Source organism: Lipophrys pholis, assembly GCF_963383615.2.
Source record: "Lipophrys pholis genome assembly, chromosome: 16".
Lineage (NCBI taxonomy): Eukaryota > Metazoa > Chordata > Actinopteri > Blenniiformes > Blenniidae > Lipophrys > Lipophrys pholis.
In genome coordinates, this window is record NC_137634.1 from 13,981,297 (window position 1) to 14,002,763 (window position 21,467).

At 42.6% G+C, this 21,467-nt stretch overlaps 1 protein-coding gene across 1 annotated transcript; it reads left to right on the forward strand.

Annotated features, from left to right (window-relative positions):
- Positions 1-967: 967 nt before the first annotated feature.
- LOC308122222 (pecanex-like protein 3) lies at positions 968-20,795 on the forward strand. Its single transcript, XM_080483924.1, has 35 exons — positions 968-1,256; positions 1,830-2,038; positions 2,147-2,252; positions 2,468-2,507; positions 2,648-2,743; positions 2,830-4,572; positions 6,556-6,685; positions 7,046-7,215; positions 7,839-7,896; positions 8,003-8,150; positions 8,301-8,458; positions 8,899-9,052; positions 9,696-9,728; positions 9,837-10,008; positions 10,206-10,316; positions 10,654-10,745; positions 10,862-10,971; positions 11,542-11,647; positions 11,734-11,826; positions 11,937-12,087; positions 13,375-13,519; positions 14,085-14,262; positions 14,463-14,571; positions 14,833-14,962; positions 15,058-15,116; positions 15,207-15,422; positions 15,916-16,169; positions 16,407-16,637; positions 17,061-17,164; positions 17,249-17,396; positions 17,487-17,717; positions 17,863-18,137; positions 18,224-18,393; positions 18,530-18,933; positions 19,855-20,795. Exons 1-35 carry the CDS (start codon positions 1,104-1,106, stop codon positions 20,005-20,007), a joined length of 6,840 nt encoding a protein of 2,279 aa, XP_080340050.1. The 5' UTR covers positions 968-1,103; the 3' UTR covers positions 20,008-20,795.
- The last annotated feature ends 672 nt before the right edge of the window (positions 20,796-21,467 follow it).

A 21,467-nucleotide genomic window follows, 5' to 3' on the forward strand; every position in this document is an offset into this window, starting at 1 on the left:
CCAGAGATGTTCGTAAAGCTAAGCTAATTGGTCTGCTAGGCTGCTAGTGTCAGTTAGAAAACTTAATCTAGCTGGCACTCCATTGGCCTGGACATGGAAACTCTGTCATAAGGTCGAGCAATATCTCAGCGATATTCCTTTGCTTTGGGTTTGTCAAAAGCTACCGACCATCAGACGTTTCCCTCACCTTAGGTATAATGGGCTTTGTAAGCTTATTGCCATTCTCTCTCGTGCTATTAAGGGTCAGTTTAAATACTTAGTCTCCTTTTTGTTGCACCAAAAAAATTATTATTGTGTATTTATTAAAAGTTCACTCTTACAAAAAAATTATGTGGACAATAGCAATTAATTTATTATGACAGTACCTTTTGAAAATGCACGTTTAACTTAAGTTTATTTAGGTACATGTTTACAACAGTGCTGCATCACCTCAATGAGCCCTGTGGGATTTCAGCTGTTAAGCAATAAAAAGTGCAACTTTGTCCAATTCACATTCCACAAAATGAGGATTTTATTCAATGGGTGACAAATTGGACAGTTCAGCATCTGGACAGCTGTACTTTGGCGGACGAGTTGAGTTTTTGGTGGAAAAATGGGGCTTTAAATATGTATTTTATCATCTAATATTGGCATTTCGACAGCTTACATATCATTCTTGCAACATTTAAGTATTTCTATAAATGTCTGTGTGCCTAGTATATATTTTTCCCCATTGAATGTAGTGTGTAAGTTATTGGATGTTAAACTAACCAGCTTGATCTTTTCTTACAGATGAATGTTCTTCCATACATTCAGTGGGTTACCAATGTGCCAAAAAGTCACTTTCCCGATTTCCCAGCAAGGATTAAGCTAGTGTGTGGCAGCGTCTGTGCAAGGAGGGAGCACATACTGGCTCAAGAATATGCAAGGACTCTTGGCCTCAACTGAAATCTCTTTAACAAAGACAGGAAACTATTGTACTTGATGAAACAGTCTTGGTCAACCTGCCATCCCCAATGGAAGTGCCATCGTAGACACAAGATACCGTGGCTGAAACTGCTGCACGGTTTTCAGAGCTACAGCCTTGGAAGTGTTTCAGCTTTTGGTTGAATCTGGCTGTGGAGATGGGTTCCCAAGCTCTGCAGATATTGCGGCAGGGTGTGTGGGCTTCACTCACAGGAGGATGGTATGTGGACCCCCATCAGAGCACATTCTCCAACTGCTTCCACCTCTATCTATGGATATTTCTCCTGGCCTTCCCCTTTCTTCTGTACATGGTAAGCTTTTGTAGCTTCAAATCATGAAAAGAATGATGAATTTAAGCAAATGTCTATTTAAACACATCCAGTGTTGTATTGTAATTGTCCGCTTGTAAATATTTTATAAACCAAGTGACGTTTATCGACGCAGCCCAATATCATTCATCAAAGATTTGCATCAAAGATGCGCTGTACTACACTCTATTACACATCTTTGCAAATCATTACCTCGAATGTTGTTAAATATAGACACTGTGAGACACTGAACAAACATTAAAATATTAACTTTAGTCTTTTATTTTTGGAATAGACTTATGGAATTCTACATGTTCAGAAAAAGTTTCCTGCTTAAAAAGTTGAATCTTTAAATGATTCCTGAAACAGTAAAATGATTAAATGCCTCAACGTGACGAACATCTAATTTCTGATATCCCCTGCAAGATTTTCTCAAACAGAGCAGTTATTTGTATCCCCTTCCTTTGATGAGCCGTGAACATTTGCAGCACTTTATCAAATGGTTCTTGGCTCTCTTTCCTCTAAGTGACTGTGCATTTTTGTATTCAGTGTCACTTTCTTTTCACTCTGTGACAGGCTCTTCCCCCCAGCTTGGTGGTAGCAGGTGTGTACTCCGCAGTGGTGGCTGTCTTCTTCACAGCCATCAAGGTGGTGAACTACCGGCTTCATGCTATGTTCGACCTTGGTGAGATCGTAGAGAAGAAACAGGCCTCGCTCACAGCTGATGCAGCGAGAACAGAAGAAGGAGACGATGGCTCAGGTGCTCATGATGGGAACCAGCGCAGGTAATGGGGTATTTTTGTATGTCTCTACTTATTTTAGAGAATGCTTATGCTGCAACACTCCAGTAGACTAATGTTCTGAATCTTTTAATTTTTGTCTGTGTCTTGCAGGGACAGTCACGTTGGTGTAGAGATGACCGTCTTTCGGAAAGTCAACTCAACCCCACCAGTACGCTGTAGCTCCCAGCACTCTCTGTTTGGATTGAACCAGGTGTCGGTGAGGGTTAACAGAATTATTACTCATTTCTCATCATAAATTCTCCTGTTGTACTTGTTATAACATGTGATATTAAAATTTCCCTACTTCAAATAAGCTTTAATCAGGAGTTTCAGCTCCTTGCATATCTGGCATTGATGTTTATAGTATTGTTAATATTACCGTAGATTGATGGTTTTTATGGGCGCTTATATTCTTCTTTTATTCTTTGTCAGGAATTTTTGCCCCAGCTGGAGGATACAGGGGAAACTAAAGGTATTTTAATTCTGCTGTCTTATTTCTACGCTTTTTTTATTATTATTTTAAACAGATGTTTTATCAATTATCTCAAACTGTCCTAACTTTTACAAGTCGAAGTTGTTTGCATTTTAAGCCGTTTGTCCATTTCACCTCAGATATCAAAGAGCTAATGCGAGAACAAGGAAGCAATAATGTGATAGTTACATCAGCTCATCGTGAGATCCTACGTCAGACTTCACAGGACGCCATCAGTAAGTCTACTTTCCTTTGTTTGTTTTTTTGTTTGTTTTTTTTCTTCTAGTGTTATTGTCTAATTTTGCGCTGTCTGCCTACACAGGGCCTCCCAGCATGGTTCAGTCCTGCATTGCTGCTGTTCTTGGAGGTGATTTCCCAAGTCTCATGGGAGTATCGGGAGTGTCATCTGGATTTGAGGAACCTGGACAATGCTTGTCTATTCCCCCTTCACCCTCGAGTCAAGAAGACGGAGGTGAGAAAGAGCAGTTGCAAGAAGTGGAGGAATTACCAGAGCAACGGTCTCATCAAAGTCGAGAGGACAATGGTCTTGGGGCTTATTCTCCCCTTGGGCCCTCAGCTGAATCTGAGAGCTTGGGAGACACACCCCTTAGCCCCCTTATAAAGAGCAGCTTAAGTGAGGAGTTGAGTGAAAATCTCCTGGGTTTAGGCCTGGACCCTGTGTCGTTTGCACCTGGGACTGAGCACCCAGGCAGCCGCAGCGGGGTAGCACTAACTGCCGGATCCACGGACAGTTGTTTCAGTGCAGGTGGAGCCACTACAGACCGTGAGACGCTGAGCACTGTTAGCAGTTATCGCAGTGAAAAAACGGACTCCACTCAGCTGGAAAGTCCCTCCTTCGGCCAACCGCGGCCCACCGATGGACAGGCGTCTGCCTCGGCACCAGCTCTAGGTTCTAACATCTTGAAGCCCTCAGAGGATCCAGGGGGACAGGGCGGCAGTGATACTGACAATCTGTCAGACAGTGTGTTACTGCGCTCCCCTTCCAAAGAATTCTCTCTCAGCCAGGGGCTTGATCGGACACTTGTTGAAGGAGAAGATTTGCCCCCACTCTCTGATATTGCACAGCCCCCTCCTCTCCAGAATTCTTCACCATCAAGTAGTGGCCATTCAGAGGTTTGTGAGTTGGACAGAAATGTCCCAGTTCCTCCTCTGCCCCCACCTCGGCAGGCAAATTCAGTGTCCTCAGGGCTGGCCCTGAGTCTGGTTTGTTCTGAACCTGCTTTACCAATATCTTCTACCCCCTTCTTACTGTCTGATCAACCTGCCTTACAAGCCCAGCAGGTTGTGCGCCCTAAAGACTTAAAGCTGCTGCGGGCCAGCGGCAGTAGCATTGGTCACAGGCCAGGTCGAAGGAAAGCTCCACGGAGGAGAGCCGGAGCAGGCAGCAGCAGCTTTGACTGTGGCTCTTACAGGCGTCACCACAATCATAGACAACACAGAGATTACATCCCGGTGCGCAACCGATTGGGCGCCAAGGCTTATAGTGAAAGTTTGTTTGAGGACTCGAGCGATGAGGATGACGGCAGTGACATGAGCGCTGGTTCCAGTCTGGGCTCACAGCACCGATACAGCTCAGATGATGATGACGACGACGATGATGACTCAAGTTCATCTACCTCCTGCTACTCTCCCGACCTTGCAAACACTGGCATTACATCCCCTCTCCCCTCTGCTGCTCAACTACCCACCCCAAGGGAGGGGGATTTACCTGAACCTGCTGGCCCCTCACATTCTCGTGCTGCTCAACGCTCTTCTAGCACAGCGAGTGCTAAGACTCATGCGAGAGTGCTAAGCATGGATGGGGCAGGTGGAGGCCAGAACAACGCAGCAGCTCTGCCCTCTACTCTGCTCACGATGCCTTCCACCTCCACCCCTGCACCTCGCACTCTCACCATCTCTAAGTCGGACCTAGAAGCCCACACCATCCATACTGATGGCTTCCCTGTAACACATCACCGGCTGGACTCTCTCGGAGGCTCTTGGACCGGCAACCAGATGGGTTGGAGAGCAGGAGAGCTGCTTGAAGAAGGAGCTGTGGGAGGAGGTGAGTGAATGTATTGGATCTGTGAACTAGCATGTGTAGTTCCTTTATGGATGCTTTTCCTGTGATCAAGAGGTGTTTTCAAAATGTACTGGAACATCCAGATAATTAAGAGAGTAACCAGCCTTTAGAGACCCTGATATGATTTGTATGCCATCAGCAGGTAAAAAATTTTGCTGATATTGTTGACTTTAAATTATTTATTAACACACAACTGAAGAGCATTACCTTGTACTTATTCAATCCATAAACAAGCCGATATCAAAGAAATCACATTCTATATTTTAGTCCCTTCTTGTCTACAGGTTTTCAAAAGCGGTTAATCTTTAGTTTAGTGGTGTCTACTGTACCAAACATTTTAACATGCCCTTGGAGAGTAATTCTGCATGAAACGAAATTACAGCTGAAAAACAAAAACATAAATATTTGATTTAGCACAACATGTGCTTTCAGGAAAGTGAAGTGGTACAAAACTAGATAAGAATGAAAATTCTCTAAGCATGCAAAAATAATTCCAAAAAGTAATTATGGTTTTATAAACTTAATACATGACTTTACTTCTATAAAATTCTATACCTATAACAGTTTATTTTTATTTAATTGGTAATCAATACCATAAATGCTGAAGTTAAAGTCTCATTTACTGACCTTTAGAGTAATTCATGACCTGGTGGTGGAAGTCACAGATCGCAAAACAAATGTGAAGCACATTCAGACTCCTCTGCTACTCCTAACTATTACTCATGTTTCTACAATGTCTTCACAACAGAGACAGACATTTACTGTAACACCAGGACAGGTCTGGAGCGGTAGAGACCAAACAAAAGAGTTAGAATTTAAGTCTTGGTGCCAAACATCAGATAATTGCCTCTTAATTACAAGCACCCTGTTTTTAATGGCTCAGGGCCACACGACTGATCTGAGTCACATTCCTGTACAAACAAAAATGAAATGCTGAACCTTGTGAGAGTTGAGTTGTCTTTTGCAGACTGAGACTCCTGAAGTCCATGTGAAAGGAGAACCAATGTTCTGAACTTTATTGTGAAAACTGAGCAGATTAGAAAAAGTTTCAGTACAACAGATTAACAACTATGTTGAAAGATCAAGACTAAGACCACAGGCAAAAACTCACCTCCCATCTAGTTAAGTATTCGCTCATAAAATAAACAAGCACAATTCACAATAGCTAAAAGTTGAATCTAGAAATTAATTGATAGAGCCTAAAACGTTTTGTTTATTTTTATTTTTTGTGACCCGAGCTTTATTTTCTCACAGAAACCAGCTTGTTGTCATTGAACTGTGCCGCTTTTCTAGAATTATACTCTAAAAGTAAGCAAGAAATTGCTGATTTGCCTCCAAGGAGAGATACACTCAAACCTCAATAGGGCCTGTTGCGTCACGTTGAAAATTATTCAGTTAAAATTGATCCTTTCTCTATTTTCTCCTAAACCATGCGGTTACCATTTCATGAGAGCACCCAGGACTGCAATGGCTTAGGAAAAATTAGCTCAATATATATATAATCTTTCAGACAGCTTTTGTTAAAATGGCCCTTTAGTAAAAGTATAGGCGGACTGGTGGATTTTCTTAGTTCATTATGTGGACACTTCTGCTGAAAAATCTCCAAAAAGCAGCTTTTTCACTGCCCCATGATTTAAATGGACTTAAAGAGTGCACTTCTGCACTCCAGCAGCATGAACACTATTAGTCACACTGTTGGTCCCATTCACCCTTTCACTCACACACGTGCACCAATCGCGACGGCTGCCATGGAAAGAGCTTGACGTCCATTGAAAGTTCCTGAATTTATTCATTGTGACTATTGCACAATTAAGCCTGCTCACTGCTTGCAATTAATACAAATTTTCAATCAAATAAAAATCTAGTAATAAGCCCACTTGTGTCAATTTTGGATTTAGATGGTCCCGTGTGAGCTGAGACTGAGACTGCAATATAAACTGTTGTATTGATGTAACCTTTCTCCAGCCATGGCTCCAGAGGACGGGGGCAAACATGAATCTGTCAGCAGTGTAAAAAGGACCCAGGCCATACGCAGGAGACACAATGCTGGAAGCAACCCTACACCACCTCCATCAACCATGGGATCCCCTCCCAGGTTAGTTGAGTAAGCAGACATGAGTGGGGGTTTCAGCTGAAGCCTTACCTCAGCCTTTTCTTTATTTGCCCCGATTGCAAACCACGTCTCCTGTAGTCAAAGCAATCAGCAAGTCCACGCTATGATGAATGTAAGATGTAGCGGTTCAAATTAAAACTGCTTCTGTCTGAAGTCCTATTCTCAGCAACTTCTGGAGAAATTGATAAAATATTATTTAATGCATATTACTTCACATGTAAGATGCCAGCTTCAGCAGCAGCAGTTTCAAGCTTCGCTCAGCTAAAATTATATTTTACAACACTGAACTATTTAATTTGACAAAGTGTGTGCGTGTGCCTTTTTTTGTTTTTCACCCTGCAGCCTCCAGGACCTCCAGCGAACTCGGACCTCTTCTCATTCGCGCACTCGCACACTTCCCTCAGCCTTACAGTTCGCCTCGTCACTCCTGCTGCCCCGCAGTGGCATCCATGAGGCCTCCACCTTCGACGACACATCAGAGGGGGCAGTGCACTATTTCTATGATGAGAGCGGTGAGTCAGCAGCTTCAAAGAGATATCTCACTATTATGCCAAAGGTACTTCTTTGTTTTCATGTCGAGAGTTAAATGAGGGCGGTGGCACCCAGCAGAGTCTCCTGTGGAATTTCTCAAGAAAAACTGGCATCGTAATTTACCCCATTTTCAGTATTTATGTTAAGTTATGTTAAAAATCCTCTCACTGTATCTTCTGGTGTCACTGTTTGCCTGATTCTTTGACTAGAAAATTGAATAAACATATTTATGTTCTGGGAAAAACAGATTGTCAAGTACAATGATTGATTAATTATTGTGAGCCTTTAAAGAAAGTATTTAGCTTTTCAGGATAAATCTAAAGTAACAATCCTTCATTACCAAAAGGGACGGATTGTTGTAAGTTACAGATTGAACACAAGCTCCAGAATCACGAGAATCTGTGCTCTTCGTCCGTGTAGATATCTTCTATTCTTCATTAAGATTCTCTCTTGTGTTAATCGTTGTAGGGTGTTTAATGATGTGTTGGTCGATGTAATAAAACTGAGGAAAACACATAAAAGTGTGTCAATTTTTTCCTCTCCCGTTGCGAGTATTCCCCATAAAAATGATTAAATTTCAGTGTTTTCTTTTTTCTATTAACAGGAGTGAAGAGATCCTACACATTTGGACCTGGTGGAGGCGGCTACGAGGACCCAGTTCAGTAAGTTAGAAGTGTTTTATTGGCTCGTTTCACTCTAAAGGTTAATTTGCCCTGACCAAACATGATGCACACCTAAATTTGACACCATGAATGTTGTCACTCGCAGGGAAAGGGAGAGGGAGAGGCAGTCCCAATCCTCAAGCTTCACCTCCACTGAAGTCCAGGAAGGAGCGCCGGTCCTGTCCATGCTCCAGCCCAGACCGGTGGTTTTACAAGGCATGCAGGTTCGCAGGGTGCCTCTGGAAATGCCTGAGGTTAGTGGTTTTTCCATTTGACAGACTCTTTTTTTTCATCATAATCAAAATGAAATGATCCAGGAGATTCTACTCCTCAGAGCCTACACAATTGTCCTTGTAATTTGTTTTCCTAAATTCCTCCTTGTTTTTCCCTCGACTCTTACCCAGTTTGATCTGGATCATGAATCTCTACAAGAGTCTCAGGAAAACACTCTGATGATTGAGGAGAAAGCCAAACCCAAACAGTACTATCGCTTTTGGGTGCTGCCTGGGAAATGGCTGAGGGTTCGATATGATCGGCTGGCTCTTCTCGCCTTACTGGACAGGTAGGCGGTATAGCGTTGTATGTGGTTCTTTCTTCAGGATGAAAATGAAAAATGGTTATCAAAGCTTCACTATATTTAAAATTACTGTTTTGCTTCTCAAAAAAAATACCAAAAAGAAAACAAATGATTTAATTAATTGACTGATTTAAAATTTAAATTTCAATAAGTATCATCAAAATAAATGTGATTCTAAAACCCGTAAAAGACTTTTCTTTATCATTTATTACTGCATAAAGACTGATTCTCCATTTTAACATTTTTCTCCTTTTGATCACCTTTGAATATTTTTCAAGATGTTTGTTGATTGATCTCATAATAGAAAATAAATATATATTTTTACAAATAAATAAAAAACCTTTAATGCCATCTTTAATAGAGTATTAGGTATTTCAGTCATTTTCAGTCCAGTTGAATCATATTGTTGTGTTTTGTGTCGCCAGGAACCGCCGTGTGGGAGAGAACGTGTTTGCTGTGGTGCTGGCCAGTCTGGTGGCCTTCCTGGGGTTCCTGCTGCTGCTACAGGGCTTTTTCAGAGACATCTGGGTCTTCCAGTTCTGCTTGGTCATTGCTAGCTGCCAGTACTCCTTACTGAAGGTACCGTTTGTTGTTTTATCAGCTGGTCAGAGCTTGTATTAAGCACACATTTTAACCACTAACTCTAACGCAAACAGGCAAAGTCTGTGCTTCCACTGTACGGAACAAAAATCAAAACTTATCTATGAACAAAAAAAACTTTTTACTTGGTTTTTGTCTGTTGGTAGTAGAAAAGAAGAGCTTTCAAAAACGGTTTTACTGGTCTTAATCAGTATTTCTGAGAATGCAGTTGTGTTACTTGAGAGGAATTCGTTGTGTAAAATACCACAACGTATATTTAAAGATGTTTTGACATTTATTGTAAATATAATTGAAAAAGACTATTGACATAAGATAAATATTCTGAAACTGAAATTTTATGGACCTGAAATGTGGTTTAAAAAAAAAGTTGTCTTCCATACTAATTGCATACAACTGATCAAAATTAGATGTCTATAAATGCATCATAAAGAATTTGAGGATTGAATATGTTGGTTTTTTTTCCATTAAGTTACAATTTTAGTAAGTATGCAAAGTGGAAGTTCCAAGTCATTGTGTCATCTCCAGCATATCACCTCTGCATCGCTTCAGAAATTGGTTCAGTTTTACCTAAAATATGTGGTAAATTAAATTTCTTTCTTTCTTCTTCTTTTTTTTTTTTAAGAGTGTGCAACCAGATGCAGCTTCCCCCATGCATGTGAGTAAAGTTTTCGCCCTTTTCTTTCGGAATTATATTTAGGATTTAGTGAGTAAAAAGTCAGTTAATCATGTTATTGTGTTGTCTTTCTGTCTTTCAAATTCCCAGGGTCACAACTGGATCATTGTGTACAGTCGGCCGGTCTACTTCTGCTTGTGCTGTGTCATGATCTGGATCTTCGACCTATCCGGTCGTGCTGGAAGCCTGCAGCCCTTCTCCCTCTATGGCGTCACCTTCTTTTCCGCACATTTCTTGATCTGGGTCAGAGATATGCTGATTGGTTAGTTTTCTTAAAGTATTTTTTTTATAACCACTTTTCAACTTCCTTCCATACTTCACCTCCTTCACAAGGATGTAACTTTAGTAATCTCCATGTATAAATGTAGTATAAACATCGCACGTTCATTAAACCACAGTGCAACGAATAAAGTGAATTAGTAATTTAATTAAAAAAGATGTTTTTCTTTCTGCCAACAGTGTTTGCCTTGTGTTTCCCGGTCATTTTCCTGTTTGGGTTGCTACCTCAGGTCAATACGTTTGTCATGTGTCTGCTGGAGCAGATCGACATGCACGTTTTCGGTGGAACTGGTAAGACTAGGAATACACCGACAAGACAATGATGCAACTTCCTGCCAGGAAGTTGGGGAAGTGTCACAGCCAATTCAGAAACATCACATGATCACTTGTAGCCACACTAACGTTATTGCCATATCTCAACTGCATGTTATTTTTGTCAGGTAAGATTAGGCACTGCGTCATGTAAGGTATCAGATGCTGGGGCTGTGAATTTGGAAGATGCGTAGTCCTGTGTGTCTTTTCGGATCAAGAATCAGAATTGACGAGATATAAAGACTTGCTATGGATCATCCATTAACCACTTGACGCTGGTGAAAGTTATCTAAACTCTCACTTTTCTTGTCTTTAGCCACTACCAGCCCCCTGTCGTCTCTGTTCAGCCTCATCCGTAGCGTGTTGGTGGCTGCTCTGCTGTATGGATTTTGCCTCGGCGCTATAAATGTAAGTTAGTCACAGACACCGGCTGTACCTGCAAGTGGTGCACTGGGTGTGCTTTTCTCAAATTCTTGCTTATCCGATTAGTTGTTCTACTATGTAACATTTTTTTTCCCCATTAGGCGCCGTGGGGGGATGCCCATGTGCCAGTACTCTTCTCTGTGTTTTGTGGCCTACTCTTGGCCTTATCCTACCACCTCAGTCGCCAAAGCAGCGATCCTACCATCCTGTGGTCAGTATTTCTTTACTCTTGCCAGTCATGGCTTTCAGTGTTATTAATACATCTTGCAGTTGCATCCAATAGATTATTGTGCTGTAATCACATGCAGTGACATGACGCTTAATTGGACTAAAAGACGAAGGCTACCATGCAGCTTGTTGGTCACATTAGAAAACTTTTCAATTAGAAGTTTGACATTTGCTGTCAAATCCATTTCAATATTTCTTTCTTTACTTTTGGAGATGGCTTGTCTACACAGGAAGCATTTCAGCCAAGTTTTTCAGTTGTCCATCTGGCAGGACAAGTATTTACTGGGGATTTACTCATGTAACTGAGATCTAATTTGAAGGGTTTTATTTTCCTCCCATTTATGCAGGTTACTGCAGGGATTGTTTAATTGGCTTGCAGGCTGCCAAAAAAGAATTGACCTTCACACGGTGCTGATGTGACAGTCACCGCTTTGTTGCCTTGCTGCTTTCACTGCACAGCCTCTGAAGACATGATGTTACACCACAGCTTTTAACTGTATTTGTTGTAATTATGTTCATATTTTATTTAGTTATTTTTTGCTCTTTTCATCAGGTCATTGGTTCGGTCCAAGTTATTCCCAGAACTGGAGAACCGAACACCAGAAGAGCCCCCCGTAGAGATCAAGGACCCTCTCCCTGAGAAGCTACGTAACTCTGTGGTAAAGAGTTTTGCTCATTTCAGCAGGACTGCTTCTTCCTCTCTTGTCCTTAGTTTTGAAGTCAAACTCTCACTGCCTCTTCTTAGAACGAGATTCTTCATTCAGACCTCGTCATGTGTCCCCTCATGGCTGTGATTACCTTCGCCATCAGTGCCAGCACGGTTTTCATCGCTCTCCAAGTTAGTAGAAGCAGCGTTTATGATCCTCTTCTCACCACACATTTCGGTGAAGGATGACACACACACACACTTTTATTTCTAATTGTCCTCTTTTTTGTCTGGATCCACAGCCTGCTCTAAGCTTTGTCTTGTACATCCTGGCTGGAGTTGTAGGCTTCATTACACACTATCTCCTGCCTCAGCTCCGCAAACAGCTGCCATGGTTCTGCCTGGCTCACCCTGTGCTCCGCTCCAAAGAGTATAGTCAGTTTGAAGTTCGAGGTGAGTCCTGATTGCTCTTTTACTTTGACTCGCACAGAAAAAGTGAATGTTTGAAATAAACGCATAAAACAATCATCTCTATGAATAATTGTAACATTGTAAGTACTTCAGGAAGACTCTTGTCAAAGAGCTCTTGAGAAAATCTCTTAACCCCAAGTATCTCTTGTTTTGAGTGCGGCATTGAACTGTTGTATTCAATAGCTGCTTATTTCAACTACCACTGTAAGATTAGTAGTGATGCACGATGACACAAATCGGCACAACATCAGTATCTGCTGAAAAATGAAGCATTGTCAGTGAACGCAGATGGTACGTATGCTGATTTCTGAGCACGCTATGGTGTCGAGGTAAAAAAAAAAAGCGAGGCGTCATTATATTGATGAACATAAAAAAAGGGGGAAAATCAAACATGTCTGCTGTGTGGTGATTTTTTTTTTGTAGGTTTAGAAACTGATAATGTCGTTTTCAATGAATGCTTATGCAATCATCAGTCATGCAATAAAGCCATGCAATCAGGGGGAGTTTGTACAAACATGCAACTGCAACAGCAATTTTTTTGACATTTCACTATTTTGCATCAGAAGGTTTGTTCTTGGAAAAAATAGCTTTCATTAAGTTAATGCAAGTGTCTGAATCATCTGTAGCCAACTAATTCATGTTACTTTATTTAGATAGGGGAACTATTTTATGTTCTTTCAAGTCCACTTTTATTATTCCTGCAACCTGAAATGGTTAACATATACAAAGCATTTCATGCCTTAGTTATTGTCAAAATGTTCGGAGATTATACATTATCCAGTTGCATTAGTTTTCTTATTTTGGTACAAGGAAACAGCAGTCCCATCACCAGGTTGCGAAAAGCATCATGATCTAATGGCGATTTACTGTTGTCTGTTTTAAGTACTGCATCAGAGGCATCACTGGATTATGTCAGCATCGCAAAATTTAGCATTTTTGAATATTGGATATCAGCACATATCCAATATCCTAAGTTCCTCTAGATTTATATAGTTATACTGTATAATTTAGTTAGCTACATTACAAGTCCCTGAGCTAACAGAGAGTCTACCTTGAAGTTTTAAAACATTGTTATAGAGCGACATTGAAGTGCCACCACTTCCAGTACATCTTCTCTCCAGGATGGTCTGTCTTTGGTACAACCCTCATGTATATTTATTGAGTTCAAGAAACTCCAGAATAGAACATATTGTAATTTTCGTGTAAACTTCTTAAAAAAAACCTGACAGCTCAAGTGGCTTCTGAATTTAGTTTGTTTCTTTTCTGCAGATGCGGCTCATCTGATGTGGTTTGAGAAGCTGTATGCGTGGCTTCAGTGTGTGGAGAAATACTTTATCTACCCAGCTGTGGTGCTGAACTCCCTGACGACAGAAGCTCGAACTGTGGGCCAGAATCATAAAGAGCTGGACATCTAGTAAGCCTTTCTGCTTATCGCCGTTTCACATCCATATATCACCCGGTTCTTCAACACTGCTCCCGGTGGACATGTGCAGCCAGCTGTGTGTGTTGCAATAACACAACATAACGTTCACACATATGCAACCACGCATGGAATTTATTGCTTTCTGCAGATAAATACATAAAATGTAATCCCTAGGTTGCTTTTTTTTTTTTCCCCACCAGATACTGCAGCCCAGCCAGTTCACCCCTGTGAATATAGCAACATGCTTTTAGATAGAATATTTGAACATTTTCGGGCTGTAAGCGTTGTTTTGTTTTTGGATAATTTAAGTGATGTGACACATGGTGAATCACTTTGTGTTTAAAGTGGAAGTGACTTTGGAAGAACAACTTGTGAATACAATTTTTATGGACGCGTTCACTCACTGCAGAGAGAACGAATGTAGCACATGCAAACAGGCACTTTAATCTGTATTAATTTATTTATTTTCCAGTCGTGACTGAAATCTTGAACTGTGCACATACGTGCAGACTTTGCCCCTGATTCCCCCTCTCCATATCTTTAACTTCCCCCCCAGCAGCCGAGCTCTGTTCATCTCGGTCGCAGGCATGAAGTTGCTGCGTTCGTCGTTCTGCACCCCGTCGCAGCAGTACGTCACATTGTGCTTCACGACGCTCTTCTTCCAATTCGACTATCCACATTTCTCTGAGACTTTCCTGATCGACTACTACTTCATGTCCATTCTCTTCAGCAAGGTGAGAACAACGCAAATCGTTTTGTTTCTTTCTTTTTGTTTGCAAGTGACTTTATTCTACTTTGCAAACACTTTGACGTTCACAGAGATGACAGCTGTGTGTTGATCTGTTGTGTGTCATTTATTCTATGGTGACATGTGTTTCTCTTGGTATTGTATTCTTCTGGGTTTGATTTTGATTCATCCCTTCAACTCTTTTAGATGTGGGACCTCCTGTATAAGCTGCGCTTTGTGTTGACTTACATCGCCCCCTGGCAGATCACCTGGGGCTCAGCCTTTCATGCATTTGCTCAGCCCTTTGCTGTGCCTCGTATCCTTCAGTTTGTTCGGTTTCTGTGTCGGTAAGGATTCACAAAGAGCAGCACAGTTGAAGACAGAACTCGCTGAACTATAACTTCAAACTGTGACGATGTCTTAACATAAACGGAACAAAACTGCTGCTTTTTGCTGCAGGGTCAATGTGTTAAATTGCATTATTGTTCCTCTAATGCTGTCTGAAGCTTTGTATTGTGCTTAGATAGCATTGTTATTTAGTTTGTGATTTACCTGGCCTTAACTCTTGTGACCTCAGATTCAGCGGTGCTTTTTGTCCAGGCGATCTTTTCTGCTGTTTTTTCCACTCCTCTCAATCCTGTTTTAGGCAGTGCTGTGTTTGTCACTTCTTACACCCGACCTGTTAAGTTCTGGGAGCGAGACTACAAGTATGTATTTTTATAGAAATGATTAGTCGGTGTGAAACTGTAAGACATTTTCCAGGAAATCGCAGAGGCCTAACTCAACTTTTTTACTTTTGCAGCACTAAGCGCGTTGATCATTCCAACACCAGACTTGCCACCCAGTTAGACCGCAACCCAGGTATGTCGCTGTGTGTGTGATCGGATCTATGTGACTCCTGTTTATCTTTGCTCTGTAGCCGTGGCAACTGTTTTTTTCCTCTCCCCCAAGGTGCTGATGACAACAATTTGAATTCTATTTTCTACGAGCACCTGACGCGCTCACTCCAGCACAGCCTGTGTGGAGACCTGCTGCTTGGCCGCTGGGGAAACTACAGCACAGGCGACTGCTTCATTCTCGCATCAGACTACCTCAACGCTTTGGTGCACATCATTGAGATCGGCAACGGCCTGGTCACCTTCCAGCTGAGAGGTCTAGAGTTCAGAGGTCAGCATCAAAGTGTGATGTCGGTCACAACGCCTGCAGCTTTTCCAATGAGCACAGTTGAATTTGTTTAACAGATGAATGTTTGTCAAAAGCTGTCAAACAGAGCAACTATTAATAGTTTTAGGTCACTTTGTATAAAAAAGTTGTATTTTATTTAGGAGAGGTAACCTATTTTAATATTTCTTTAGTGTTAAACCGACTGATGTTCTTGCACTGCATTATTGTTCTTAAAAGGATCAGCTTTGTGGCTGTACATTTATTTTTGGGTTTTACAGAACTAAAAAAAAAAGATGACGTGCATCAAATAAATTGTCACTTAGCAAATCAGAACTGATGGAATCGGTCTTCTCAATCTTAATATAATTTTATACGACGACGGCATTTGTTCTCATTGCATCTGAAGTAATTTGTCACAGTTTAATACTTGCTCATATGCAGTAAAGTCTCCTTTGAAGCCATTTGTCCAGGTGCATCAAATGTTTCTCGTGTTCAGGGACCTACTGTCAGCAGAGGGAGGTGGAAGCGATCACCGAGGGCGTGGAGGAGGACGAGGGCTGCTGCTGCTGTGAGCCTGGTCATCTGCCCCACATGCTGTCATTCAATGCCGCCTTTGGACAGCGCTGGCTGGCCTGGGAGGTGGCTGCCACCAAGTATGTACTGGAAGGCTACAGCATCAGCGACAACAATGCAGCCTCCATGTTGCAAGTATTCGACCTTCGGAAGATCCTCATCACATATTACGTCAAGGTAAGACATTGTTCCTTCTGCTCTGTGTATGTACATCCTCGTGACTTAATCTTTGTATTTGACTGGATCTGGTAAGCTGGCATTGCTGGTTGTGTTTTTATGATTGGGACAATCTGTCACAAGTTAGTAATTCCAATTCAAATCTGCAATAGTGTAACAAGTTTGCACATTTCACATTCAACAATTTGCAGGCAGCTTGACTTGCAGTTTGACTTGTGTGTTTGTTGCCTCCAACAGAGCATCATCTACTATGTGAGCCGATCTGCTAAGCTGGAGGAGTGGCTCGCTAACGAGACGATTCAGGAGGCTCTTCGACCTTGTCTGGGACCCAACTACGTCGACAGTGACCCCACCTTCAACTTGAACATCGATGAAGATTATGACCACAGGGCCTCAGGCATTACCCCCTCCTCATTCTGCATGATTTACCTGGACTGGATTCAGTATTGCAACAGCAGGCGGCAAACGGTCAGACGCTCCCCAACATGATACAAAATTCTCTGTGGTCCAGTTTGATTGTTGTTTTGATTTTAGTTTCATATACTGTGGTTATTTGGCAACTTGTGCTCAAATATGTTCTGCTAATATTTGTCCTCAAATCAAACCACCAGTGCAACTTGTATTAATCCGAAAGATTTGAACTATAGAAAAACTGTGGGAATAAGGATTCCAATGTTCAGAAAAGTAGTGAACAATTGATTTTTCTCCGGTTTTAACTTCTTGAGAGTTGTGAAATGAGCTATTTCTTCTGATGGATTTAAAGTCTGTTTCAGTCCTAATATTGTTCAATCCATGTTAATTATTTGTCAAAGAAGCTTTGTGAATTGATTCTAAGAAATTAAATCACGACTATCATTCACAATTAATTTCTACTTCCGTATCACATTGTAGCCGGTGAGCTGTGAAAGGGATTCCCCTCTGGTCAACCTCTGTTTTGGCTTGTGTATCCTGGGAAGAAGAGCGTTGGGCACGGCCTCCCACAGCATGTCTGCCAGGTACAACCTCCAGACTGCATTAATCTTTCGGCCACCACCCGTGTACCACCACTAGATGATGTTGATTGTTTATTTGTTTGACAGCTTGGAGCCATTTCTCTATGGCCTCCACGCACTATTCAAGGGAGACTTCCGCATCACATCTCCCAGGGACGAATGGGTGTTTGCAGATATGGACCTGCTGAATCGAGTTGTGGCACCCGGAGTGAGAATGTCCCTCAAACTGCATCAGGTAGCGTTGCTAGAACAACAATCCCCGAAGTAAAAATGTTGACTATTTATTATAATTAGTTGGTGCGTCTCTGCTTTGGGTCTTCTCCAGGATCACTTCACATCCCCCGATGAGTACGAGGATCTGATGGTTCTGTATGACGCAATCACTGCCAATGAAGAAAAGATGTTGATATCACATGAGGGTGATCCTGTGTGGCGCAGCGCTATTCTGGCAAACATGCCTTCGCTTCTGGCACTGCGCCACATCATGGATGACGGCAGTGATGAGTACAAGATAATCATGCTGAACAAGAGGTTCCTCAGCTTCAGAGTCATCAAGGTCACAGCTCTTCCTGTTTATCGCCCCTTCCACTTCATTGAAATTATTTATTTGTTTTCTTTCATGAAACTGGTTGGTTTGCGTGAGTTTTTGCTTTCTTTCTTTTTTGTTTACCCCTGATGTGTCTTTGCATTTGCCCCTGCAGGTTAACAGGGAGTGTGTGCGTGGGCTGTGGGCGGGGCAACAGCAGGAGCTGGTTTTCCTGCGCAACCGTAACCCAGAGCGCGGAAGCATTCAGAACGCCAAACAGGCCCTGAGGAACATGATCAACTCCTCGTGTGACCAGCCGATCGGCTACCCCATCTACGTGTCCCCTCTCACAACCTCATACGCCGGGGGACACGTCCAGCTCCGGTCCGTGTGGGGGGGGCCGGTCAGTCCGCACAACATTTACACGTGGCTCATCAGCAGCTGGGACAGGTGCAGTTTTCTTGATTTATCGCAACACGCGTTTACAGGGATCTCTCAGGGACAGTAGATTAACTGTGGTGTGTTTGTCCTTGCAGGTTACAGAAGGGCTGTGGTGCGGGCTGTAACAGCGGAGGAAACATTGAGGATTCAGACTGTGGAGGCGGTTCCACCTCCATCTCCACCAACCCGGCTGTTCACACCACCCAGAGTACGCCCGCATCCAGCCTTCCCCCGCCACACATCACCACTGTCCAGCCCTCCATGGGTAAGACTTCCAGTTCGATTACACCGTTTACTCCTTTCATCCACAAAGTTTTGGAGTCTTTTACAGCATTTTTCTGTTTTAAATTATATTCTAATTTTAGAAAAGCAAAAATGAAACATCTGATCTTGAATTCCAGGTACAGACAACCCCGTAGGTCCCACCCAGAGCTGGCCTCACCACCCACAACCTCTCCCATTAGCTCTGCTCAGCCAATCGGAGGGCAGGATGGAGGCGGGGCTGCTCACATCACTTCAACGTACGTCCTCGATCCAGGGGCTCCTGGGCCACCAGCTGTCCAGCTCCCAGCTGTCCTTCAGCAGCTCCGTGGCTCCCCCGCCGCTGCCGGGCCCGGAGCGCTTCTGCCCCGCGAGCCTCCTGGAGAACTCGGGTCACCGAGCGGGCCAGCGGGCTGGCCTCGGACAGAGCGGGCTACACTACGAGAGCCATTTTGGCAAGTGGAGCTTTTCAGCCAGGAAGGGCTTTAATGGACCAGCTGCATCAGAGGCGGAGGGAGGACTAGTACAGACGATACGCACACAGGTAAGAAGGCTGCTGTTACTTCACACCAAGCAAATCTCTGACATTTTCACCAACGTCTGAGGTGATAAACAACAAAATGTGTTTTTAAATCCTCTAATTCTCCACATTGTTGTGTCTAGTTTACTCTGATTTTTGACTAAATATATTTATAGACTCTGGAAACGTTTAGGAGCTGCTTTTTTTATTTTTTTTTTTATTTATTTTTTTTTGGGGCTGTCCGCTGACATTTTCTCCACCAAGTAATTGAAAAATTTAATCCGGTATAAAAGAATCATCAGGGTGAAATTATTATTACAACCCATTTGGAACTTGATTGCAGGAACATAAAAAGGTCAGAAAGCTGTGCAGCATAGTTCAACCGGACGACAGTCCTCATGTGTGAATTACTTGATGCTTCATTTGCTTTTATTTGAACATTTTGTTCTGACTGCTGCAGCATTTTGTTTTTATTTTACATTAAGGTTTTGTCTTGTCTATAAAGACCACAGAGGATCTTTTTGTTTAAGTGGAAGCACATTAGTAATAACAATTTAGGACGTAAAACACAACATTTTGATTATCTCATATTTTTGAAGCACAAATGAAAAGACTTAAAATCAGGCACTTTTAAAATCTCTTTCTGACACTTAAACCAGCAGTAGACTGCTTTGTACCTTTTCACAGCAACTCTGCACACATGTTTGAAGCATTCTGACTTTTAAAAAGTACCACCATGGGTGATATCGTCTTTAATGGACTAAATGTGTGTCAAACTCAGGGTTTTCTCCATATGAATCAACTAAAGTCCATCACACCGCTCCATCCATCTGTTTTATCAAGCTCAGGCCCTCGGGTGTTTGAGCTGATCCCACCTGACTTTAGACAAGCGGCAGCTTACAGACAGACCATTCACACTCACACATTCACCTTTATGTCTCCCAGCCTGCTCCTCCTGCTCCCCTACCAGAGGCCAGTCCAACACAAGATCCTCTGGGAGCTACTCAGACATTGGATCCCACCCTGCTGTCGACAGGCGACCCCCCCACCCCCCGAGAGGAATCCACAGAGCTGCCTTTACTTGATCACCTGCGCTGAGTCTGCACTCGTGACCCGAGTGACATTTTCTACAGTGAAAGCACACCGCGGTTGAATGTGGACCGGCCTGGCGCGCCCAGAACCGGACTCATTCCAATCAGTTTGACCAACTCAGTGCAAACCACAGGGTTTGTGACTAACTTCACCGGCCCGCTGCAATACTGGACGGATCTGCGCGTGCCAACATGACCGCTCCTCTCCCTCTCAGCCAAAGGACTCTAACCATCGGATCGCATGCTGAGCTGGTGCACGGCAGACCACGGACTGAATTCAGCCAACCAGTTTATTCCAAAGTCGGCTCTCGTTGTGACTCATGACGCCTGATGATAAACTCATTCTTAACTTCTTCTTTTTTTTTTCCTCACAAAGGCACTCAGTGTCTCTATGGACAACCTGTGGGTTGGAACAGTAGTGACAGGCCAGAAAGGCCAGTGCAATTATAAGGGAGATTTTGCTTCAGGATTGTTTATTTTTCTATACTGGAGGAAGGAGGATGGCCTCCAACTGTCTCTCACTTGACATCTGCAGCAGCAGCAGCTTTCCTTTTGCATCCAATCAGAGAAAAAAAGGATCCGTATGTTGCTTCAGGTGCAAGTGAAGGAAACGTGAAACCATGATAAGCCTTGTTGTTGTTTTTTTCTCCCCTCCTCTCATAATACCATCGTCACAAGATATTTACCAGGATATATCGACCAATTCAGGAGCCTCCACTGCTTCGCCAGGCACACCATGCACAGCAAGGAGAGAAAAGAAAAACTAAGTCAATAAAAACATCCCAGGAAAATGTCGTCCTCGTTCTGTGGCCTGTTTCCTGTAGAGGTGCCTGACAACATCCACACTACTCGGTGTGAAAAAGCAGGTTTCAGGGAAATGTTCCCGGCCAACCTGTGGTGCTTCTTACTGCGAGTTTACAGCCCCGAATCAGAGGAGCAACATCTCACAGCCCGGTCAGATCTCTAAAAATTGTGTTGATCACAAATCGAACAACTGGGGAGGGTGAAACACTTAAAGAAGTCTTTTTTTTTTTTTTTTTTTTTTTTTTTTTTTAACTTGAGTGGAATGTCTTTTTCGTTTGTTTACTTGAAGAGTCCCTCAGTGTTGAAGACAAACTGAGCTTAAGGTTGTTGTTTTTTTTTTGTCTTTTCCCCCCCCTAAATAGTTTCTACCGCCCTCCAGTCAGATCCAGTCCCCTTGCTGCCTTGCTCGTGAGCCGGCACCCGGGCTGCTCCCCCTCCTCTTTACTGTACTACTGCTTCTGCATCCCCCGCTACTACTAATATACTCACTACTACTGCTGTTCCCCCAACACTTAAATCCAGCGTTTTAGTTGGAAATAAACAAAAGCTGAAAAAAAAACTGAAAGCAAAGGTGGAATATTTATTTAATTAATATTTGTCTTACAGATATCTTCAACTGGGATTTATTTTTTTGTCTGTTTGGTGTGCTGATATATCGAATTG

What these genes read in the sequence shown, in the direction of transcription:
- LOC308122222 (XM_080483924.1), top strand. Translation starts at nt 1,104, where the DNA reads ATGGGTTCCCAAGCTCTGCAGATATTGCGGCAGGGTGTGTGGGCTTCA. An exon ending in AGCGATCCTACCATCCTGTG is followed by an intron (nt 10,972 to 11,541) that starts GTCAGTATTTCT and finishes TCTTTTCATCAG; the next exon opens with GTCATTGGTTCGGTCCAAGT. An exon ending in CTCATCAGCAGCTGGGACAG is followed by an intron (nt 18,138 to 18,223) that starts GTGCAGTTTTCT and finishes TTGTCCTTGCAG; the next exon opens with GTTACAGAAGGGCTGTGGTG.